General features: G+C 40.8%; 1 protein-coding gene across 1 annotated transcript in view; it reads left to right on the top strand.

Moving 5' to 3' along the window:
- LOC308138553 (uncharacterized protein) overlaps nt 1-26,192 on the top strand; it is a 129,197-nt gene that overhangs the window by 50,316 nt on the left and 52,689 nt on the right. Inside the window, exons 2-10 of the mRNA XM_080507722.1 lie at nt 14,518-14,619; nt 14,773-14,871; nt 16,910-17,008; nt 18,210-18,308; nt 19,498-19,683; nt 21,812-21,910; nt 23,286-23,384; nt 23,800-23,898; nt 24,467-24,664. Of these exons, the coding sequence (XP_080363848.1) occupies nt 14,518-14,619; nt 14,773-14,871; nt 16,910-17,008; nt 18,210-18,308; nt 19,498-19,683; nt 21,812-21,910; nt 23,286-23,384; nt 23,800-23,898; nt 24,467-24,664 (1,080 nt within the window). The remainder of the gene's footprint in view (nt 1-14,517; nt 14,620-14,772; nt 14,872-16,909; nt 17,009-18,209; nt 18,309-19,497; nt 19,684-21,811; nt 21,911-23,285; nt 23,385-23,799; nt 23,899-24,466; nt 24,665-26,192) is intronic.

Raw genomic sequence — 26,192 nt, forward strand, 5'->3', positions numbered from 1 at the left:
TATGGATTTGAGGCTCCCCATTCAACAGCCTATTACCTTGTGCTGCCAGAGGGGCAGCTGGCTGTTGCAGGACCTAATAGCCTTCTGTTGGCCAAGCAGCGTCTGAAAGCCCATTACTCCAGCGGAGGATGCCGCGCTATGTTAAAACCTTTGTTTGTGTGGGGGCGGGATTGCAGATTTAAGAAGCATAAATGAAAGATCAGGAGTACTTTTCAACATGATGGATATATGCAATGTAAGTCCTGCTCTTTATCTCAATACTCGGCTTTATCTACTCATTTATCTTCCTACATAACTTCCTATGAGCATCGAGCTTTTGGCCTCCTGTCAAAGGGTTATAAGGGAGGATTAGAATAATGTCCCCTAATTTCCCCTATGTTTACTGAGCCGCCCGTGTCCGTTTTGAGCTAAGGTGCTAGTATACGTATTGACGACCATGTGTGTTTGTACGCGTGCATACGAGGAGGCCGAGGGGGGCTCATGGGGGACAGATGGCCCGTGGTCTGCTCTCGTCTGGTGCTTTCTGCCTGCCAAAGATGAGGCAAAGGCAGCGACACAGCTCTCCACTTCATTCAAACCTGCTTCACTGGCCCAAACACAAGAACTGTTATTCATACCATTTTATGGAAAGCTTTATGAGCTGTCCGCCTGTTATAGCGAGAGGAACATTTACAACAGCTTTGTTTCGCTCGCAGGCAATGAATGTCTTGGTTTCTTCTTTTGGCACTTTGCTTCTGTAAATATTTAGTTTGAGAACACAATATAGCCTTTGCCGGATGGCGAGGCACGCGTTTCTCAGCCATCCTTCAGACTGCAAGAATGTACTTTAATAATTTATCTGGGGAATTCCTGCATCTGGTCTCTCCTCCTCCTTCAATGTGGCCGTGACCGAGTGTGTCCTGCACTGAATAGTTTCTGTCTGGGGATTTCAGGAATGCCTGGTTGTCCATATTCAAGTTAAATATCAACAAACGTGAACAGTTGAAGGTTTGTTATGTGTTGAGATTTGAGTTTTAATGATGACTTTTTTTGTTTTTATGTCTTCATATAATTTTTTAAGGAAGTGTAGCCAATGTAGCTCTAATTGTACAGTACATTTCTCATAGAAGTAACTAAGGACCTCTTTTTTTTCAAGAATTTCTTTTTTCCCTTGCGGAATCAGTTTGGAGACAAAATCCTTTGTTTTCAATACCGTCCTGGACGCCAGACAATAAGTGTTGTTAATTTTATCTTTTATTTTATGGTTTTCTAGTTATTTGAGTTTCGCAATCCAAATATAACACCTGACACAATCCTGATAAGCCCAGGATGTCCTTTTTAATATGCAGTATATCCACTACAGAGGACAAAAGCCAATGGGCCGGGTCCCAGGAGCATTGCACTAAACACCTAATCGCTACAGATTCTTATCATACACAGAAAAACAATGACGAGAAAGAATTTTACTGAATTTGAATTCCTGCAACATTCTTCTTAACGTGTGCCATTTTTAATATGCTTTGCTTATTTGATATATCCTAGAGTTTACATTTTAAAAGACCTTTTTTAAAGTCATTTTCTATTTTCAAGTATTTTCACTGCATCTTTTCTTCATCCTGTTCTACCCACACACTCATTCTAATTCTCATATTTATGTGTCACATGTACCTACTTTTTTTCTATCTATATAGCCACACACACACTTGCAGTAGAAGTCATTGCAATTCCAACTCCCACATCTCGTTACCTGCTGTTCATCCAAGATTGGCTCTTATTATTGCATAAAGTCGTTTTAGCCCATCTACTCGTAAGTCATTTGCATTTATATGTCCCATTACTCTATCACAAAGAGTGCAAACTCACTCATAAGAAATGTTCCTGTAGAGGACTGCCGTTGTGACAAAAAAAGGTGTTTTAAGATGGTTTATGGACTTCTCTTTAGTCATTACAGTGAGATGGCTTCATTTCTCTGCTGGCTGAAATATGGGCGATTGAAATGAGACTTAGTTCTGATCTGAAGTCCTGTTTGATTAAAGACACGTTTAAAATGTGATAATACTTCATATTTTGGCTGTGACTTCTACTGAGTGCTTTTTTGCATTCACAAATTTATGAACTCATTGAATCCCTGATCTTTTTTTTCCAGTCTGAAATACTTTCAGCCCAATATTTTAGTGTTTTATATATATGTATATATATAGTGTTTGTTCTTTTTTTTTTCTTTAGCAGAGTTGTTCAAACAACAGAGTCCTGTATCAACCCTCCGCACACTTCATGAATACCTATTCCATGGAGGCTCATCGCTAAAAGCTCCATCCTCCTGGTGACAACCACAAACGTCACCATGAGACCAGTTTGCAGAGTTGTCATGTAGGATATTGTCCACCAGAGTCCAGTGTTCAACTGCTGAACAGAGACCGTCGCAGGTCAAACTCAGGCTACAGATGAGGAGCAAAGTAGAGAAAAGGAGGAGGGAGAGGAGGAGTTTGATGTATTTGACTCTGTGCCAGATTTAACTAAACACTGATATGTTGTTTGAGTTTCTTTGGCTTCTTGTCACGGTTTGGCCCAAAGCCCTGTCCTTCTGGTTCTCTATTCTCATATATGTGTCTTTTGTAAAAGCATCTCAGTTCTTTACTCTTTCACTGTATGTCCATCCTTCTCTGTGTCATACCAGGTGACCTTTGCGTCTCTGGGGCCTCTTTTAGGGTGACTTCTTGGCGGGACAGCTATTGATCCATCATGGTGCACTAGTGTGTAGATTTCACCTGTACAGCTGACAAGTCAGTCAGATGAAATTCAATGCAACTTTCAACCCCCCCATGTCATCAGCGTTTTAGGTCCCAGACAGCACAGAGACGGGACATATTAATCCCGGCAGCAGTAGTAGAGCTGCAGGACTACAAATGGCAACAAGGTCTTGAATAATTAACTTTTTTTTTTTTGTCAGTTACTCCCACAATCTCTCAGTGAGCACAGAAACAAGAAGGTAGGATATAATTGTTATAACATCTATATTTTGCTCATTGAATTTATTATCAAACAGCTTAATTAAGACATTTCCCAAGTAAAGCTAATGTGTTCCTTCCCCTTATTCCTTAGTCTCTTTGTCCCTTATTTTCTGCCTTATTCTCCTTCCTCCCGAGTGGTTTTATGTCCCGGGTGACAAAGGGGAGCTATGCCCTTGAACGCACTCTATGCAGCAGGAGCAGTAAATAGTGCCTGTGCGTGTCTGTATGCATGTGTTCAAGCACTGACTGAGAATACTCCCAAGAATAAGGATGCTGTGATGAGCTTCTCCGTGTTTATTATATGAAGAAAGAGAACACCCCCAACTACTGTGTTAGCCTTGAGCTAATTCTCCTCCTTTTGAATATGGATATATCTGTGTTTTTAGTGGTGTTGATGCAAATCTGGAGCAAAGCCTTCCAAGAACAATTCGTGTTTCTCTTTTTATCTTTGTTGTGGAAAAAAGTCTATTGTCTTATAAACACGCAGATGACTGACTGCTGTACAGATGAGTACTAGTACTAGATGAGTAATAGGTCCAAGCTCAATCTACAATAATTTCTATTGATGCTGCATGCGGCAAGTATAGCAAAATGTCCACCAATCACAATATTTTTCAGCCTTCAACATGTAAATTTTTCAAACAAGGAACATTTAAAAGAAACATATTCGTATTTGTCATTGTGACTGAATTAAAAAAAAAAGAAAAAAGTACTGTCATGTATTTGTAGTGTCATTTTAATTATTGAGCCACATTGTGTTATTGTTGACATGCACTAACAGTGGCGAGCACAAGTGTGTCAGAAGAGGTCATTTTTCATAAGAACTCCTGACTCCGCCCTCTCCCCGTCACCACGGTAACCTGCCTGTTCGAAGGAGGTCTGCTCACTGCGGTGTTGTGGCGTGAAGAGGTCTGTGATCCACCAATCACATGGTCGACACATCCGGTCCAGAGCATCTGTCAGTCCCTCTGTCGGCTGTCACGTACTCTCTGTCTCTGTGAATTCCTGTTTACCTCTGACTCTCTTTGTCTTTAAACTGGAAATAGATAGTGCTGTAAGATACACAAAAAAGCAATATTCATCTGGAATAGTGACAGACTGTGAACTACAGTGGTAAATGGTAGATCCCTGCTTGTTTATTTCATCACTGTGGAATCAATGTGAAATGTCAAGCTTCCAAAGGTTTTAAAAATGTTTCGCTGATGAACCATGATTGTAAAAATACCACATGCAGTGTGTCGCAGGGATTTTCCATGGGCTGGAGGTTCATGACCACATTATTTGTTTACTCGTGAGGACAGCTCCCCTACTGGCAAACCTGCTGACCCAGGGATTTGCAAAATCATGATAATGTTGTTTCAGTGACTCAACCAGTCAGTATATTTGTTTTACTTCATCTATGATCGCGCCCTGATATTTTTAGAATCCGACATGATGATAAACAGTGGAAATATTCTGATTCTTCAAAAGACGGATTGTAACTTCTAACATAATCAATATGTTCATTAGCCAAAAGGAGGATGAATCAGAGGTAGTTTTATGGGGGAAAAGGATGCTGAAATTGTCAGGTAAGATGTGAAGAAGTCCATGATGCAATGGGGGAGGACATGCTGAAGGTGATCAGTGCATGGAGGTAGGGTGCAGGAGACTATGGGCATTGGAGAAAGATGACCTCCTGTGGAAATCTCTAAAAGAAAAAAATATTGAAAGAAGATAGGTTATTTTGGGCTATTTAAAAAAAAAAAATATAAATCTGCCTGTGATTAAAGTATGGACAGCCTGTCTCTAAAATGATGTCAAAACTCGCTTGTGATATTTGCATTATTGTGAGTATTCATGAATAAATAAGAAAATATTCTGCTTTATAGGGAAGAAAAAGTTTTATTTTATCCACTTTGTCGCCAACGTAGACAGCCTGGTGGAGAGTCAAATTCTCAATTGTTTTATCATGAATTTAAACTGTTTAGTTGATGTACAATAGATTGGTTTTGTCTCTGATCTAAAAATTAGTAGCATTTGTAAAATCCTAATGCAAATTGAATCAGGTTAGCTCCTTCCTCGGAAAACAAGAATTTGGATAGGTTTTTAGATCAAACTTTACTAACCAACAAAACTGCTGGTCTTTGATTTATACATAATTAAAGACGATAATAAAAGAAACATTAAACTTGCTGTTGCAAAAGGGATTTAAACCCCAGTTCCATATTCAAGGTCAAGACTTAGACTAATACGCCACTAACAGGGACTGTGTTTTTCTTGTATATACATAACTTTGGCCATTGTAAACGTCTTTTCTCCTCCGCTCACAGATCACGTCCAGCTCTTTCTGTGTGTATGTTTTCCAGCAGAGCAGCAAATATTCTTGGCCGCTCTCTCACTGTGTTGGGGGTTTAGCTATGGCTGGGATTTGTGTGGGGAAACCAGTGGGGGCAAGCTTGTAATGCCCTGCTCCCACTCAGCTGCCTGCTGAAGGGGTGAGAGATGGAAAGACGGGGGGTGCCCCTAATACTTAAGAGAAAACCCCTAATCCTCTCTATAACTGTCCCCATTGACAAAATAACGTCTGTTGTTGTTGTTGTTGGACTCTATAAAACCAGCCTACTCCGAGATCCCGCTGGCTGGTTCCACGAAGCCAGGTACCACGAGTCCAGGCTGGCTGTACGCTCACAGCCCTCAGGCCGGTCTTTGTTTTTGTTTGGTGTTTTTTTTTTTTTTGGGGGGGGGGGTTAAAAAAAGCTGATAAGCAGGATGATAATAAAGAGCAGTGTGCTGGCAGACACTGTGGGAGGCAGGGAGAGGGAACCAGAGAGAATAAGTGGGAGGGAAATGGGGAGAGTGGGTGGGATAACAAGGGAGGAGAGGAGAGGGGTGTGTGTGGGGGGGTCATTTTAGTGAAAGTATTTGTTTCAGCTGCTATTTTCCGTTTAGCCCCTCTCCCCGCTTGGATATCCAAGATCACGGAAGATAACCCCCCCCCCCTCCACCCACCCTCCCACACCACCCAGCACATCCACCTTCTAAGAGTAAATGAAGGTGAGGAAGAGAAGGAAGGAGGGAGAGAGGGAGGGAGAAGCCTCAGCTGTTATGGTAAGTCAGGGTGTTCTTCCTGCACCCTCCCCTACCCGAAGGTGCTTTCTGGGGCAGGGGCCAGCTTCTGTGAGGCAGAGGGATTTACCCTTGTTGACACATAAAAAAAAAAAAAAATGAAAGAGAGGGGATGGGTAGGAGGGAGCGAAGCATCAGAGGGGATTTGGCGCGTGTCCTTTCTGCAGCGTGAAAGACTGCGAGACGTTTGGTGCTTTGTTTACTCATTACAGCAGACTTATATAGACCCCCTTCTCTCCTCCCTTTGCCTCCCTAAGTCCTTTTCTTTCACCCCCCCCCCCCCCCCCCCCCCCATGATACTCACGCTTCTTACCCTCCCTCCATCCCTCCCTGATGTGCTGAGAATCGACCAGACAGCAGAAGGAGCTGGTGTATCCACTAACCCTCATGTTAGCATTTCTTGGTGGGCTTTGATTTTTCCTTTTTCTTTTTTCTTTTTTTTCCACGCCTGTTACCTGAGCCAATGGCACCTTGCTCTTTCCTCCAAGTGGGCTGGATGGTTGTGAGGCTGGGTTAAGGGCAGTGCTAAATAACTGACTGAGTAGATGACTGCTTGGCTTCTCAGCCACTCCGAGCTCAGGTTTCATTCGCCGTCATTCGGTGGAGAGAAAGAACGAGGGAGAGAAAGTGGACATGGCTGTGGAAGAGGGTCCTGTCTTCCTAACACAAGTGAGTAATAGCGGCAGTGATTCATTCGTGTAATTTTAATTTTGGTGTCGCTAATGACAAACCACAGGTTACTTCTCTTGATGCGAGTGCGGCGGTGCACCGTGCTACTAGAATAAACTGGTACTGTTATCATTCATTAGGGCTGCATGGGAAGTCAGCTGATCTGTTGCAATCAGATGAATAGTGCTGGAAGCATGTGGCCGTTTGTGGGAGGGTTTGATGCAGTCTGGTGATAAAATGCTGGATCATCAGGACTCAATTGTTGACTAATGTGCAGCAATGCTTGGCTCAGGAATTCATCTTAAGCTCTCATGTGTGCATTAAAAAAAATGTAAACCACGGGTCTTGTTACAACTTGCTCCACTGAATTAAGTGTGAGATCTGAGACTGGCAATACTGGTTCTGTATTGTCAGATTCTTTTCCCAGTTAAAGCTGCGTCAACATTCGTCACTGCAGAAAATATGTACTTATTGTATTTTTATTTATTTATTTTTTTAAATGAAACACTTTAAGCTGATGAGTGAAATAAAGAATGCCGTGTTTACAGATAGGCATAAAAATTACTTTTCACTTTTTAGTGAGCAGTTTAACCAGAAAATGGAAACACACTAAAAGAATACCGTAAAGATTTAAATATAAGTGTATGTTTTGCTATTGTAGCAAATGTAGAATAACAGGTAAGTGTTTAAATATTTATAATCATAAAAATAAAATGATATCTCATCGCTTTCTATTTGACTGGCAGAACTATGGAACCATATCTGGCAGTTATTCAATGCATCGCTGTAATATAACACCACTCGGAAACCTTTATTACAAATGTGGAGTATGCTGTTAAATCTTGTGTGATTGGACAACAGAGTTCTCAAGAATACTCATTCTTTTCTTAAATACAATTTAAAGTTCTTTGAGAGAAAAAGACTGATGAAGAAAAAGTAAAATGATACAGATACTGGAACATACTCAATGTCTTTTATGACACAACTTGATCATTTTCAGTGAAGTTTGTGGTGAGGTCGACTTAAATGTATGCCCGTTAGGACACGATATTAATTGTATTCCTGTTTTAAGTAAGACATTAAGCAGATTTTTAAATAGGATAATCAGGTTCAACTTTAAACTGGCTCAACTTTATATAAATCACTATAAATTCCATTGTAAAACTGGTAAAAATGGATACAGGAAGTCTTGGCTTTCAGTGATTTGTAACTTGATCGCTCATCACCTTGACATCTTCTGCACCCTCGGTAGAGATAACTGTCGTCTTTGGTTCCTTTGATCGCATCACTGTAACTGGAGAGATGAATACAAGTAAAGAGATCAGGAGTAGAAAGTATTGATGATTTGGTTGTAAATGTATGAGTTAGATGTGTAACATTTGAGAGAGAGAGAGAGAGAGAGAGAGAGACCAGTATTCTCAGTCATTTATAAGCATTTGTAATTAGCTAAGTTATTGATATTTGGTGAAAACATCTTGTATGTATGTGTAGTTGAGACTTCCTGCTTCCGACCTCATAGCATTCAACTTAGACCTCATGGAGACAGAGTGAATGTACTACGCTGTGGTTACACTCTGTAATGTGTTTTATGGTATTCAGCTAAAGAAATTAAAGGGGACGAATGCATCCATTGGTTTGTAATTAACCTCTGCAAAGTAGCCGCTTATTGAAGAACAATACAGGATAATTTTTTTTCACATTTCCTGAGCCCTTTTTCTCCCCGTGTTGACTGTTTCCTGGTCCAGGTCAAAGTTCACACTGGTGAAACGTGTAAATGGTCGGTATATAATTCTATTTTCATTCAGAACTTCCTTAACGTTCACACTGATGCTTTGTGCAGACTTACTGCTTGAGTCTTAGGCGGCATTGTTGAAAGAATGTATAAAAGGGAGCATGAATAAAAGACACGCTGCGTGGAGATGAGAGGGACGGCTGCTACATCCTGCCAAGTGCAAACACACCTTTCTATACTTACTCATTCATTTTCTTTCAAAGCCTCTCTCTCTCTCTCTCTCTCTCTCTCTCTCTCTCTCTCTCTCTCTCTCTCTCTCTCTCTCTCTCTCTGTCTCTGTCTCTCTGTCTCTCTGTCTCTCTCTCTCACTATCATTTCTCCTACTCGAACTAATGACACACTGAACCACTTAGTGATCCTCCTGTATTGTGAGCGAAAAGAAGTTTAAGATAACAGCGTACAATTTTTAGATTATTTACTACAGCAAGTGGCTTACTCTTATATTTAATCTCTGAACATGAGAAATGTAAAGACTCCCCTTATAGATAGTCATTCATTGCTTTGTCAATACTGTAGTTTGAATCCATACATCCAGAAGCCTTGTAATGATTTTCTGCTTTGACTGCCTCCAATGAAGCAAGATCATTAATTCATCAACTGTTCTTGTATTTTTAGCACTGAGACAGTTATTGACTCAGGCAGGGACAATATTGGGACATTTGACTGTGTTTCGGGTAAATTAGTGTCTAAATTGTTGTGATTTCCCCTGTGATGGACTGGTGACCTGTCCAGGCTCGGATCGGATTCTTAACGCGGCATTAGGTTGGATAAAGCACTTCAGAAGAAAGATGATTTATTGGATAAATGGTCTAGAAATGAGCGTGATGGGTGTAGTTGTTTACCGGCCACTAGGATGAGGTTCTCTGGCACCGTTGGCTGTTGTGGCCTGCGACTTTGTGCAAGCAGAGCTGTGGCGCTGCGTGACTTTTGTGCTGTCATGAGAGCCGGGGATAAAGTGAAACAATACAGCCAGTGCTGGTCTGGCTCACCTCTTGTCCACACAGAGCCTCCTGCAATGACATAAACATGCGTCTGTGTTGTTGCGTGCGCGCCTGAAATCCTTGGAAAATGAACAACAGCCCAAAGTATGCATAGACACGTACACATTATGATATTATTTCTTACAAATGACCCAAATCCTGTGTGAAATTCTGACATTAAGAACTCGAATCACCATTATCTGGCAGGGCCGGGATATCAGTCTCTTTTCCAAGTAAATATGAACTCCCCATTTACACTACCCCTGTGTTGATGGCCTGTGGAGAAAAAGTGTCAAGTACACATTCAGCAGATATGAAAACAGATACCCTGCAGCTCTGAAATGCCATGATTTTCCACACCGAGAGGGGAAAAAAACCCTGAAATCTGACTGCTCAGCCTTTATTTGAGATTATGACTGATATTCAGGCTGCAGTGTATTTTTTTATAGCCTCCTAATCCATGCATAATCTCTGTAATGTTTTCAGGGGTTATGAGCTTCCTGAATCATATGTACCTTTATTTATAGAGGATTCTAATTCTATTGCTCATGTGAGAAAGTAGTATTGGTAAACACACTTAAGTGTGTTTTTGTTTTCCTTAATATGCAGTTTTTACTGTGAGCATTCATTTAGCGACACCCACACAAACCAGGCTGTGTAATGCTGACCTCTGAAAAAGACAAAACTTAATACATTCTTAAGGTACAAATGACTAAAGTGGTTTTCCAAGGGTATTTTATGCAAAGCTGGGGAGTTTCAGCTGGCATGTTTTTATCACACAACATCGATAGTTAATAACGACATGATGAATGTTTAAATTTTGTCAGTTTTAGTTAAATATTGGATAAGCGGCGTGTGTGTGGGTCTGTCGGTCTCTTTTACCCAACTGCTCTATTTCCCTTAAGAGCTTTACTGAAAAGAAACAGGTGCTGTAATGTGATCAAACCTTCTCATTACAGCTTCTCAAGCAGCCATACAAAGGCATCACTGTTATTTATCCATTTTCTCTACTCTTTCAGAGGGCGTCTGCAGACATCGGTCTGTGGCCACAGGACATTTTTAATTAGAGCTGAGGTGGTTAATTGTCACATTTTGGTTGTCTCACCCGGAAAGTAGCAGCATTTTAGACTTTTCAAGACTGTAATTGGGAATGGTAGTGTAATTTTCAGCTTTGCTAGTTATTATTTGTATCTCTCTCTCCCCACCCTTTCTGTCTCTCGCTCTCCCCTTCTATCTAACATTAGATTAATGCTCTCCTTCAGGCTTAACCTCGTCTTTAATGGCCCCATTTTCTTTGAACCTCTGATCTGTACAGGCTTAATGATATTTCTCTTACTAATCTCTTGCCTTGTCCTGTTTAGCACTTCATTCACAAAGACTCCAGGATCCCTCATCCTGCGTGTGGATGGTAGTTTGGACATGTTGGTTGTTGGGTTTCACTGCAAGCTTTAAGGGATAAACTGATTGGGGCAGTGATGTTGGTATAAATGACGACAAAGTCATCTAAGTGTGAGGGAAAATGGAGAATGGTGGGTCTTTGGTCTTTGGAATATGGCAACTTTAAAATATGTTTTTAATGAATTATCTATCTTAAAAGTGAATGTAACTACAGTATGTTTGTAGACAGTCATGTATCCACTTTAATATTTTATTGTTGTGTTATATCGATACAAAGCAGCCAGTTTTTGTCACGTACATAATATTCGATAGTGTAAATCACAGCAGCCTGTCTCATGTATTCCCATGTCAGAGGTTTCAGTGCCACTCAACACAGCTTGTGAATGGCGGGTCACACGTATTGCTGTACACAGCGTGGTTCACAATAAGGACACATTCCAGTTATGTGAGCAATGAGACAACTGTTAGGGGTGGATGTGCGAGCGCCTTTTAGACGTGAGCAGACACACACATGCACACGCACACACTAACTACCGATAACATGTCCTGTGGAGAGACTGACTTCAGTGGCTGGTATTGAAACTAAGACAAATTGCAGCTGGATTTTTGAAGTTCACATCAAAATTAGAGGTCAAACTTATTTGTATGTGTTTATATTTTTTCACAAAATAAAATGTTGCTGTGTTAAAAGAACAGATGCTGACCACATTTCTGTCATGGGAAAAATTTACTTACAATAAGTAATGTTTAATATTGACGTACGGATATTCAGTTCAGTTTGGGTTTTTTTGTAACAATGGCTTTTTTTTTAATAATAAATCTTATACAATTAGAAAGCCTTATTATTTCGATATGGTTCCATATTTTTAAGAAACGTACATTTGTAGAATGGGTGTCATAGCCAAGTCTGTGACTTTTGCCCCAAAACTTGCCCAACTGCCTTTGCCAATACCAGGTCGCGTTTCTTTTCTATATTTCAGATTCATTATCAAGAAGAATTGTTACCATGCACAAATAATCTGCCAAAGGGTGTTTACTGTTTTCAACAACTGTATTTGCACTGCCAAGATGCGGGTTAAACATCAGAGAAATATGTAGACGAGCAGGAAGAACATGCAAAATGCAAAAGTTGTTGTGCAAAGACGTTTATTGTGGGGGAACGACCTTATTCCATTTATTTTCCCTTCTTGTTTGCATGCTTTCGCATCACTCTTAATATACATGAAAGTTTTCAGGCTCCTATTTCACACTGTGAGACACAATATCGCCATAAGACACAAAGAAATGCCAAAACAGATTGATGAGTCGGGATAGTGATCGAGTTGAGGTGGGAGCAAAAGTGTTTCAATAACGTCACCACAAAGGATGCTGATTCTTATTAGCAACCAATTGGTTACCAGTTAGTCATGATAAGTCATGGCTTATAAGTTAAGTTAAGATAAGTTGTTGTGTTTCCATGGACTGAAGTCCATTATAGAGAAATTTCCTGTCACAAAGAAACTTTTTCAGTGATATTATCAAAATTAATTAGAAAAAACCCCAACATAAAATCAAAAAAGCAGTAATACTATAAATAAATAAAAAAAAATCCCTCCAGCAATATCCACAATGCAAGATCCCAAACGCATTCAATTGCATATGTATTAGTGTATTTTCCCGTTTGGGGAAAAAGTAGATCCCCAGGGAGATCACAGTTAATTTAGTCGGTAGGGGTGTAACAGCTTTGAAGCAAACCTGAAAACTGATTTCTGCATAGCCGTCCTACACCTACCAGCAATCATTTGCATTTTATGCCAGTTATATACATATCTACAGAGTATATGATCACATCTCTGGACTGCTGATAAGAAAAATCATGGCCTATCTGCAGTGTTAATTTCAATATCCGTGCCATTTATTTTCTAACACTTTTTGAAGATTTACAATAGGCCATTGTTCTGGATGTTTAAGTTTTCACAGTCAATGAATTATTTCCCTGTACAATGCAACTGGGCTAAGTGTTACACTGCTTTAGCAGTGGCTACCAGGCACTCACACTGACTCCTGTCATGGAGCATCATTCTATAAAGATAAACTGGAGTCTCCTTAAATATTTTATAAGTCTATGCTACTTTTACATAACTCGAACAGTTTGTGTTGTTCTTTTTGTTTGCTTGTTCCATTCATGTCTGTTTTGAGATTTCTCTGAACACCATAAGCTGCGCATTTGTGGTTCATTGCTCTCAAATAGTCCTCTGAGGATTGAGTGTATGGAAAATTCTACATGCTGGCTGATTGGGGTAGAGATAGGAGATTTAGTTTAATGGTTTCTTGTAATCAGGAAATGACTCGACTTCCAGTTAGCACGGCTTCATTTAAGATTAATTTGTTTGTCTACACATGCATGGAAGACACAAATATTTCCCTCTCACAGTTTAGTGTGGCCTATCGGTGGGATGATTTGATGCTGGACGTCTTGTGTACTTACATTATGGTATTGGGTCGCAACCCACCATGCTTGTCAGAGTTATATTTGGTAGAGCTCAGAGGAGGGGAGGGGCGGAGAACATAATGTTGGATGACTGTACGAACAGTTCGGCCCTGCTGAGTGTATCCCAAGTGTCTCTGGACACAAGGCTAAATTTAGCAAGTCTGGGATTTTGATAATTCAGGGGAATTTGGTTTCTGAGCCTCTGTTATAAAGCAGCATGTCACAGCTTCTCTCTCTCTCCTTGCTCTCAAGTATAGCCCCATTGCTGAGTTTTACAAAATGCTCTTTGCACGGCCGCAAACACAAAATGTGCAGAGCTTGCTTGTGTGTCATTTCATGTCAAACTTAATGTCCCCGGGGCAAACGTGCACACAGAAAAGACGCCTCAATCTCTTTTCATCTCTTCTTAGCACTCCCCCCCCAACTTTTCCTTTCTACTTTCATCCCTCCTTCTCCCCCTCCCCTCGCTGTCTCCTCCTCCCTCGTGCACGCACATAGACATTTGTTATAGGGGCAAAAACATGCTTGCCTCATCATTTTATTTTGGTGTGCCAAGCCCCACTTCTGTAGTGAAATAAAGGACAAGCAGGCAGCGTAGAGGATGCTGTGCAGCTCCTGGCACAGCGACACACACTCACCACTGGTTTACTGGTGAGAGCTTGAGGGGATCTCTGATGAAAAGAGGAGATCTGTGACTGCTGTGAGGACCACCCGGTCACTCAACATCCCTACACAAGGGAATCGGGAACATTTGGACTCGAGCTGGAATAACAGTCTGTTGGGATTCGGTAGATGACGGCATGTGACGTGTATTGTTGCAACAATACGCTGTGGTGGTTTTCTTGGAGTTCTCATGGAATTACTTTTTGTAATGTTTGCGTCCTCCTGATTTGACAGTCTTACTCGCCGTATGGATCCCTTGCGATGATGGACATCCTGTATTTGTGGATAGTGGTTTTGTTTTTCCCTGTGCGAAGATGTTTTTGGATATCTGAGAAATCATGACAGAGTTCTACCTGGTAATATGCCAAACTGTCATGAGCTTCTCTGATGTGAGCAATTACAGCCGCACTTACTTTTCCCCTGTCTTGTCTTTCCTTGTCTCTTCTGTAGTCTGATAGCAATGCCAGTTACCTGCGAGCCGCCCGGGCCGGAAACCTTGAGAAGGTCCTTGACTACCTCAAGACTGGGGTTGAGATTAACATTTGTAATCAAGTAAGTAAATGAGCTTTTATTGTATATTAACGAAGCATTGATGTACTCTTGATGAGACTTTCTGTAATCTATTTGGCACAATCAAACAGTATTCAGTTGTACATTTACTTGCACAGACTGCACTAGCTCTAAACTGTTTATTTTTCTTCTCAGAATGGTCTGAATGCTCTCCACCTGGCCTCCAAGGAGGGACACGTAGAGGTTGTTGCTGAGCTGCTGAAGCTTGGAGCCGCTGTGGATGCAGCCACAAAGGTAAGGTCCACATACTCACAGCGTCACCAACTACTATATTTGGACAACAGCTCAAAATAAAAACGGCTGTTCTGTAAGTTAGAATAACAACGAGCTGCGGTGTGACGTCTGTTAAGTGTGCAGCCTTTGTTGGAGTTGAATACAGGATCAATATTTAATGACACCTGAGGGGTTTCCTGCTGGAGAATTGAGTTACAAAAAAGTGAAATACATAGTTTTTTTTTCTTTAGTAGTGCTTTTGAAAAATGAAGGTAGGGCCAGGCAGAGGTAGCAAAACTGTCGTTCTATGTATTGTACATCGTGTCAAATCAACATGGCTCTCCTACTTGAATGCATCTGGAGTTTCAAGGACCTGAATAAAAGAATCACGGATAACATTATCCATATTTGTGCCCAGAAGGTTTACACTCCTATTTCGTCGTCTGGTTCAGCCTCTCTGCCCCAGGCCGCCTGCCGAGTGCTGACATAAACGCAGGGCAAAATGAAATATTCAAGATCAAGGGGAAAATCTCCCCAATTAAAAATCTCTCTGTTGTGACCTCAAGGAAAGTGGGGGATTAAGCTTGGGAATCCACAGCCAATGTCCTCATCCCTGACTTTTTTGTCTGTTACATATTTATATGTATTCAGTGTGTATCTGGTATTTTAATGCTATGATGCTTCTGGTTGTCTTGGATTTAAGAAAACTGCCTCAGTTCATTTAGTCTCTTAGCAGCTGAAATGTTGCCTATATGTGAAGCTGATGTTGATGTTGATGTTGAAAATCAGATAAGAGGCCATATGAGTATCCTTTTATGTTATGGACTGCTCTTGGAAATTGTCCATTTTCAGTATTGAAATAATTGCCAAGAAATCAAATAAACATGTTTTAAAAAGTTTTAGTGCATTATTTAATATTTAATCAAGCCCATGATGTGCCATTCAATCCCTCTAAGTGCTTTCAGTGCTTACATATGATGACATCAAACTTTAATTGCATTTCAGCTGCTGTGGGGTGATATTGTTTAGCAGGAGCGGATATTGCCGAGACAACAAATGGAATAAAGTTGTCGCCGTGCACTTTTCATATATGAGTGTGAGTTGTTGTGGTGGGGATCACATTTTACAAGACTCTGCATCTATTACATATGACATTAGATTTGTTTTATCATACCTTTCACTAAAGCTGGAGCTTTGCAAGGCTCCCAGAAGTAGTTTTACTCAGTATTGTTGGAGTTGCACCAAAGTCCACCCAATCTTTTACATGCCACTTCCACTGTACACTTAATTGTCCATGAGCAAGAAGTAGGCCTGCTGTCTCAGTTTGAGAGACAAAAACACCCCAGATATGCAAGAAGTAAATCAAAACCGTGGGAAGAGCCCAATAAACATGACCAATGCAAAGATTTGTGTTGTATAAATAGCCTCTGATTGTCAAACATAAAGGGTAATCCGTTGGTTGGCCTTGATAAAGTGAGGAGAATGAACTAACAGCAGCTTGGCTCTGACTCCTCTGTACTCCAGAAAAGCTTCTACACTCAGTGATGTGCATAACTTGTTATTTTTAGCCGTGTTGTATACTAAAAGGCCTAGCCTATATCTCTTTATTGGCTGCCTTGTGCCCCAGTCGTCATGGCTATCTGATTTCCCTGCTGCAGTATAGAGTACATGTGACTGATCGCTGTTGTACAGAAGCACTTTGTGACGAACAAACCCTTGTATCACATGGCCAAGAGGCAGGCGGCAGGTCAACCTACCCTTAAGAAGGATCCGCGCAGGTTCATAAAAAGGCTCCGGTAGTTTTATTTAAGGCTGTGGCTCACTTATACAAAGGACGTGCAGATCGGAAGTGTCACATTGTTGGCAGTGTGAACGGGGGGGGGGATGCCAGAGCTAGAACGCCCGCAGTACAAACATGTGATTTGTGTGAGGGGACACTCACAGGGCCACATGGATACTGAGAGTGATATGCGCACACGCTAAAGTCGTCCACGCAAATCGGGGGGACAGGTGGAGCAGAGCTTAACACACATTCCTGTCCTTGTTCCCTCTAATCCAGAAAGGAAACACTGCTCTGCACATAGCCTCGCTGGCTGGCCAGACAGAAGTCGTGAAAGAACTGGTCACTAATGGAGCCAATGTCAACGCACAATCTCAGGTGGGGTGTCCTCAACACACACGCACAAATGCCAAAAATGACAGCAGGACCCACGAGTCTTTCTTTTGCGCATAAAACAACAAACATTTAATTATGTACAGTACCTCTGATGGCCATGCTTGTTAGAGATCATCCTGTTTCATGAAGTTGGTGACATTGAGGGAATGACTCCCGGGAAAGATCTCCTCCCAGTCTGGCTTCATGCCAACTAGGCCTCTACAGGAAACTGCTGCTCTTGCATTTCATTTTCTTTTTGAACTCAAATCAAGGAGAGAATACTGATTTCAGCACATGTATGCAGCTGTGTAAAGACATCTGCACCGTGCATTGATGATCTTCACCCACTCCACAGAAATGACACTGAAGACGCACATGTAACAATGAAAAAAGAAAAATTGAGAAATGGTGGATATCAAAAGTTTAATTTTAGACAAATGTTGATTGACCAAGATATTATTTTGGTGCGTGACTATAGCGTCAGGCTGCTTCCTTTATCCAGAGGTCACTTCAGAAAGTCATCGGAACTTGCATTGTAGGCTTGTAGACACTTTGGATGGCCTTCCTGTTGTAAACAGGACTCAAACCAAAGTCAAGTACACTCAAGGTTAAGACATAACACGATGCATCGCCAGGGAATACTAGTAAAGCTGCAAGCAATGAACTTAAAATGCAATTTTTATCAGATTTCTTTCTTCATTTTTATCCATTCAAAGATGCATGGATGTTAAATACTAATCATGAAAGGACTTTTAAAAACGTGTTTCAATGTCGATTTTGATTGAAAATTAAGGCCAAAACAACTTTTCTGCAAGATTTATGAGAAAAGTTTTGAAGAAGTTCTAATCTATAAATTATTTAATGTTTTCTTAATCAACCATAAGTCATAAATTAATGGTAAACGAAAAACAAATCAAGAAGCTTGAGGGTTAAGAAAAGCTTAAGGTTCCATGTGATAACCTAAAGAACAAATTGTTTACATAATGATAATTAAATGGAGCTTTCTTTAAAGTTTCTCTTAATTAATTTTATGTTTAATTAAGTTCCTAACAAGTTCCCTGTTAAGGAAATAGTGCTGGATTTATGAAGAGAAACACTAAACCTGCTGCATTCTGATACTCCCAAGCCCGCTTGAGAAAAACTGACTTTCTTTCTCTGAACGCGTTTGTTTACAAGTGTGTTTTGGTCCCGTTGTTGTGTGCAGAATGGCTTCACCCCGCTGTACATGGCGGCCCAGGAGAATCACCTGGAGGTGGTGCGATTCCTTCTGGAGAACAGCGCCAGCCAGAGTATGGCTACGGAGGTACTGTACACGAGCGTGTGTCGGTGTGTTCGTGTGCGTTCCTCCGTCACATGGTCATCGTGTCTCGTGTCATTTTCTCTGCCTCAGTCACTTGTGGTCTTTTTATCTGCTGTACTAACCACCATCATCTTCCTCTCCTCCCCTGTTTCCTTCCCTTGCTCCTCTGATCCTCTCACTTGCGCCTCGTTCGTCTCCGTCTCTCTGCCCTTTTGTCTCTGTTACTGCCTTCTATTTTCTCATCCTCTCTGTCTCACATTCTGCCTCCCTGTCTTTCCACCCCGTCTACTCTGACTCCTCCTCCTCCTCCTCCTCCTCCTCCTCCCTCCCCCATCACTTCATGAGGGACTAGCCAGAGCCTCATTGATTGGGAGTGTATGGTGGTGGAGGCAGCGTGACCTTGAGTGGGTCACAGATGAGGTCCTCTCTGCTCGCTGCCTCTCCTCCACGGCTGCTTCTCTGATTTACATTGCTCAGCCCCGATGCACACCCACACGCTCACCAGTCACTGCACGTATACACACCGAAACACGTGCCCTCGCCGAGATAAGTGGTTTGGCTTAACGCAATGCCTACAGTAGTGCACAGGATGCCCCTCTGGGGGCGCAGAAGCACATAATATGTTTGCATATATACACACTGTATTCATGTCAAACATACCAGACTGTCCAGACTTATGTTCATGCTGCAACTCCACTATGCATCATAGTGCTAAATGGGAGTGGGAGGTGAAGAAGTTTATTTTCCACCACATCTTTACATTATGTAGCTGTAAGTCACATTTGTGTGCACAGTTGCAAATACAGAAAATTATAAAATCAACAGTGACTTGACCACAATAAATGGTATACAAGTCAAACTTTCTCAGGTTTAAAAGTTTCCAGATGTTTCATTTTTGGCAGACTTTCGTATGTTTTAAAATCACCTGATAATTTGTAAAATATTCCAAAATATGACAAATTCTCTCTGTAAACTATTATTGTATTTTCCTCTATATATGCCCATTAATTGGGCTTTAAGGAATATGCTACTGTCATAAACGCCATATAATCCATTGACTCATCAATAACAATTGCATTATCTTTATGTATCTCTGCTGTAAATGAAAGATTTATTATTTTTTTTTATATCCCTGCTTGCGTCCCATCACACCCGTCCAGTGTTGTTGACTCCTCTGTCCTGTCCCACGCAGGACGGCTTCACCCCTCTGGCGGTGGCCCTCCAGCAGGGCCATGACCAGGTGGTCTCCCTGCTACTGGAGAACGATACAAAGGGCAAGGTACGCCTGCCTGCCCTGCACATCGCTGCACGCAAGGACGACACCAAGGCCGCGGCCCTGCTCCTGCAAAATGACCACAATGCAGACGTTGAGTCCAAGGTGAGCGGATACGTCGGGGCAGTCCATGTCCAGAGGTGGATGCTTGAAGAGAAGCTTTTTTTTAACTTTTGTTTCTTTTGTTTTTAGTCTCTCTGATTCAATGATTGTTTAATTATTTCTTTGAATATTAATGAATCTGAATTAATTTTTTCTAATCCCTGCTGCTTCTATCTGTCCTTATTTAAATTTGTTTTTGAGGCTGTTTTTGGCAGAAAGGGGAACTGAGTTTATCTGTTTAACCTTGACTATGGGCGCTGTTTGATTAAATAAACTCGTTTTAGTTTCTAAGTATCTCTATCAAACCTGTTAACTTTTCTGCCATCACTTATTTTCCTTGAGCTCTTCTTCCCCTCTCTGTCCCTCCACGTTATATCAGTGGAGGGCCTTTCTTTCTTTCTTTTTTCTCACTAACTGCTCGTTCTCTCCTCTCTTGGCTGACTCTGTAGATGATGGTGAATAGAACAACAGAGGTACACCTCTATACTCTGTACATCGTAGTCTCTCCATCGCAGTTCATAAAACCTCTGAAAACAACAACAACCACTCCAGTGCCCCTGACTTGATGCAGTAGTGTTTCTGCAGCCCCCCTTTTGTCACTTCCCTTCCATTTTAGCTCAACCCCGTCCTCCTCCCCTCCATTGCTTCATTAACGTAGTGGATAACTCAAGTCATTGAGGAAATCAGAGTAACAGCGCATGTTTCACTGAAAACCAATACAGTAAATCCTGAGGCTGGGGGTTTGGGTATCATCAAGGTCTTCTCGATTTAAATGGTTTCATGGTGTCCAAAGTTTTGTATTTTTCACAAATTCTGACAAAATGTTGTCTTAATGTGTCCAGAAATCCGCTTTCCATGAAACTAATTAACATGATAACCAGTGTTGGCATGAAAAGTGGTTATCATTCATTACAAAGCAGTAATTTACCTATAACCTGCATGACAATCAGATTTCCATTAAGAAACCCAGCCTTCTAGCAGCACAGCGACTATAATCTAATCCACCCTATCATTGATATTTACTATTTTTAGTCCCTATCTCTGGCATCTAAAGCATTTTGCATGGGACCAAAGCAACCAGCTGACGTGACGCTGCTTCTGTAGTAACAAGGGCCTATCCGTCACACCAAAGCCAGGCGGCCACCTTCTGTGTGGGCTTGTTTTGGTTGGCATTGTTCCTGGCTTTGGCAGGCTTGAGATTTATTTGATATAATTCATTCCATACTGGTTTTGTTGATATGAGGCTTGTGCATTGTGGTAAACACATTTGCATTGTACTTGGTTGAATGAAAATGACTGCAGATTTCTTGAAAAATGTAAGAAAAAAAAACAATTAAATACAAAAAAGCAGGTTGTGGTATTCATCTTAATTTAAATACAAGCTAGCAATCAAATGCATTGTGAACTCCATTAATACCAAATGAGTAGTTGTATTGCATCCAGCATCAAAAGGACGGGAACAGCTAATAAGAGATGTGTGTGAATGTTGCTTCAGGTCTTGATGGGTTTGTACGTGTTGAAGTTGTTCACATTTACAGTGTTTTTGCTTTAAAACAGTAGATATCAGCAGAGTGGATTCACATATCGGCAACACCTGCTTCCCGCTTGACTTTTGGTGATATGAAATCGGAATTCAAGTTATTAGATAGCTTAATGAGGGATCAGCTCATTCATTGGACAGATTTTTTTTTCCCTGTGTCCTTTTGTTGCTTTGACAGCTGTTGCGCACTAAGCCAGGGGTTTTGCCAGGAAATCACTCTCATTTGAGATGTTAACAAATGGGCATTAGTTTCATTTGCAGAGCAATCTTTTTTCTGCACACTAAAAGTATCAGGATGTTGTGAATGGGATAAAATGGATCTACAGTAATTACCTCCAAACAACATCTGCCAGGATTGAGCTTTATGTTACGCTGGTGCATTCCCATAGTCTCAGTGCAATTTGGCGAGTGAGGTCGGCCCCATGTTTGATGCTTCGGTGAAGACTTTTTCTACATGTGCTAGAAAAGTCAGATGTTAGTGTAACAGTGTGTCGCAGAGTGTGTTTTTGTGTGTCACGTGCAATCTGTTCCCCTTTCTGACAATGTCTGTGTGTGCTTGTCTCTCTGCTTGTGTGTTGTTGGGTCTCTCAGAGTGGATTCACCCCCCTCCACATAGCAGCACATTATGGCAACATTAACGTGGCCACGCTCCTGCTGAACAGAGGGGCTGCCGTGGACTTCATGGCTCGGGTGAGTTTGTCCTGCCCTCTTCTGTCTGGGAGGGGTATTACACTGTGAATGTGTAAATAATTAATTACATTAATAAATGAAAATGCAGTGACTTTGGAACTGTAGTTACTGTTCTATTCTCTTGAAAGAAAATGTGTAACCTAAAAAGACTTATTAGATGTGACATTTAAAGATGATTTTTTTTTTTTAAATCAACATCAATCCATATAGAGGTACTGATACATTATAAATATTGTTTAAAGGGGAAAAATAGCTATCCAGATTTTTCTAAGAATGTGCACATTGGACTGACTTTTTTTAAATGGAAATTTTTTTAAATAGTAAACATCTCTTTTCCTTCTTTTTGGGGGGGGGGGTTTATTTTGGACATGTGGGTACATATCAAAACAAAGAGAAACTAACACAAACAAACAACACACATAACAGAGCAAAGCAAGCCAAGCAAAAAAAAAAAAAAAAACTGATAACTCATTAAAAAAAATGGCCCAATATAACCAAAAAGAAGTCAGAAGAAGCAGAGCTCCTAGAATATTAATTGACTGTGACATTTATTTGAGATTACTTTACATATAAAGTGTATATGGTGCTCAATGTTTAAAAAAAAAAAAAAATTCATGTCCAAAAGCACTTGCAAAAAACCTGCTAAATTCCTTGTGTTGATTAAGTAACTATCCCCGCATGTAATTGATATTCATTTAGTCAATTAAATTAACTACCAAATTCTCCCTTCTCCATTAAATGCAGCTGTTTATTTACAGGGGTCTAAGAGAGGGTCCTATTAAAATCTGCGCCACATTAAATGTGGCCTAGCCAGAGCCAACAGTGGCCTGTAATTATATCAGCTTGTGTGTGAAGGAGTGTGGTTGTTTGTGCTGCTTTTTGACATTGATTACAGGTTGTTTTCACGCTAATGCTCTGGAGATAGAACGGATTTAACAATGGCTCTGGTTTACAGCTGTTAGTTTGATAATTAATGACCTTGTGTCCTTATTAAGGGGGGTACTTGGTTTATTTTAAGGCTTCAAATGAAAAGCTGCACGATTTATTTCCCGCTTGATTAAATCCATTTAATTATAGACTTTCTTTAGTAAACATTCATAATCTGTGCTCTATTGCATTTATTCCAGATGGGTGTCATGTATTTGGGCCAGATCCTTTCTGTATTGCTTGCATGTTGTCCTTGTGCCTTCATGAATTTATATCCCGCTATTTGATCTTGGTTCAAGAAATTTTTGAAAATTGTCTATTGGTGTGAGTCTGTGTGGGGACAATTTGGTCTTTCACTGACTGTTAGATTTGCGTTAAACAGGTTTCAGCTCCCGTGATCTTATGAAACTTATCAGTTTTACCTTCTTCCTTTTTTTTTTTAATATAGAATGACATCACGCCGCTTCATGTGGCATCGAAAAGGGGGAACAGCAATATGGTGAAGCTACTGCTGGACAGAGGGTCCAAAATTGATGCAAAAACCAAGGTAAGCATCCAATTTAGACATTCAGATATGAAACCTACTGCTACACAGGTTTCTGATTTGAATTAGCGGTAGGTTATCTGGCGTTATATTTTATAGAAAATATTGTTGCTTTTACCTCATACATGATGGTGTGGTCTGATCAAGTGAGAAGTTAATCAGACCATATTCAATTCATGTTTATTACAACCATAGCACATCCATGAAAAATAAGAGAAAACTAAAACCAACAATTCCACACAAGAAAGCATTGGGTGTCATATCCAGACCCAGAGGTAGCCATGTTTTCCTGCACCAGTTTGTGTGTGGGAAATGTCAAGATTCTCCAAGCAGTCCGATCCGATAGTAGCTCAAATGTTTTAAAGTGCAATAAATTCATTTTAAATAGAAGTATTTTGTGTGTTGTGTGGTTCTTCAGGATGGCCTAACACCTCTTCACTGTGGGGCACGGAGCGGGCACGAGCAGGTGGTAGAAATCCTACTAGACCGGGGAGCTCCAATCCTGTCCAAGACCAAGGTATCTACTCAGACGATCAATTCAGGAGCTGCTGCTTTGCTCAGACTAGAAGAGAAGCGGTCACAAATGTTTTTTCCGCTGGTTGTGAAACAATAGAATACATTTGAATGGTTGACATTTTACTTAAACAAGGTACACATTGTTAATAATGTATAAAATAAATAAATAAATAAAAACAGCTTTCCTAACCACAAAGAACTATTCTAAATCCAATCAGACTGCAGGTCTGTTGTTGTTGCTGTAGTGTTGTCGCATTGTCTCCATAACATCTGTGCGACCTCTCCAGAACAGCCTGTCGTCGCTGCATAGCATCCACAGTTTGACCTCGCAGGACGACCAGTGTAACAAAATAGACATTGTTGTAATGACCTTATTATAACAATGCTCCCGTAACCACCTCGGCAACTTCCTTCACAGTCTCTCTGTTCAGCGCTCGGCCACGTCCTAACTTTCTGTGCCTGTCTGTCCATGTGTCTATTTGTACGTCTGCGTGTGTGTTTGTCTCTCTCTCTCTTTGTCTGGCTCTCTCTTTCCCCCTCTTCCTTTCCCTTTTCTCCGCCCACTATAGAACGGCCTGTCGCCGCTGCACATGGCCACTCAGGGGGACCACCTCAACTGCGTGCAGCTCCTGCTCCAGCACGACGTGCCGGTGGACGATGTCACCAACGACTACCTGACGGCGCTGCACGTTGCAGCCCACTGTGGTCATTACAAGGTGGCGAAGCTCATCGTGGACAAGAAGGCCAACCCAAACGCCAAGGCTCTGGTAGGCATAAAGTGGGGTCGATTAAAGTGTGGGAGTTTCAACATAATTGGCCAACCTCAGCCCACCAAGTTTCAGGGCACACATTCTTTCGCACACCAAGTGGCAGTTATTTCCTAAAGGCCAGACGTATCGTTGTTTATCGCTGTTGGCAATAAAACCAAATGATATAAGATTGTTTAGATGTGTGAGGTATGAGATAAGATGCACTTTCTCTCTTCAAGGAAATTTCTCTTGGACTTCAGAGATCTCAAGTTGCTGCTTACAGAAAAAAAATCATATTCAAATCAGAGATGCAGATTATACAAAAATGCAGTGTCAAACATTATCTTCTGTGTAACCCTGATACATGAACTACACGGTGATCTCTAAAAGAGAAAATATGTAAAAACACACATGATCCATAACATTATAGCATAACCCACACAGTCTTGTCTATGCCTATTGTCAATTAAATTGTTTTATTGAAATATATTTACTACCTAATTATTTATACTTATTAAAATGTACAAGAAAACAAATATTGCCAAGAAAAAGCATTACCTACCACCCAAATAATTCCTGATCTCTGGTGTCCCTTCAAGTATTTAAATAGTGTAACCCTAATCCTTTTCAGCTCGTATTGATAGATGCTTTTAGTTGTTTTTTAATATATAAATTGCACACCTCTCCAGACAATTTGCACTTGTGCTTAATCTCGCGCACAGATTTTTAAAGCAAAAGTCATTTGTGTGTGTCTCATATTTTGCAAATTAAGTCTCTCATAATTCCTCAAGGAAACGTAAGTCAAAGGTCAAGGTGACTGTGACCTCTCATACTCTCATGAGTATGATCTTTCTGGAACGCTTTGAGGTGAATCTCTACATATTTGGCACATGTGATCACTGTCGTTCAAGAATGACCTGATTAGCTTCTGGTAGGCAAATGCTACTAATTCACTCTGACTTTACATTTGCCTCAGCTGCTCAGGAAATCTCACATTGTACATTTTATTCTATTTCTTCATCTTATTTTGAAAACATATGCAAGTTCTGGTGACGTTGACATTTTTAAATATTAAATATTAAAATTGACCAGTCACTACTGTGTCTCAGAGGCTCTTGCATCCAACGTAAACTGTATCTTTTAGAGCAGCCAAAAGACACTCACTCCAGGTCATAGGAGTTTTTCTCACAAAACGTGTGTGGAATACACCATCCAGACTGTTTGAAGCAAAACAAAACAAAACTGGGATACTAAAGGTTCCTTTAAGAGAGTCTGAACACTGATGCACGAATCAGTGGAGAGGAAAAACTGCAAGAGGAAAATTGAATTCTGCAAGTGTGTACCTGAAGCTGACACAGAGAGATAAAAATACATTCTTCTGCACTTTCTTCATGTCTGTATTGAACAAGTAAATGAAAGACTAACAAAGAGACTCTTTAGACTTCTGCAAATGGATTTCTATGAACTTCACGTCGAGTTTCTCGTGGATTATTCCACTTCCCCACATCACCAGCTACTCGGCCACTCATCAGTGAACAAAACGTCC

Source organism: Blennius ocellaris (genome assembly GCF_963422515.1).
Source record: "Blennius ocellaris genome assembly, chromosome: 13".
Lineage (NCBI taxonomy): Eukaryota > Metazoa > Chordata > Actinopteri > Blenniiformes > Blenniidae > Blennius > Blennius ocellaris.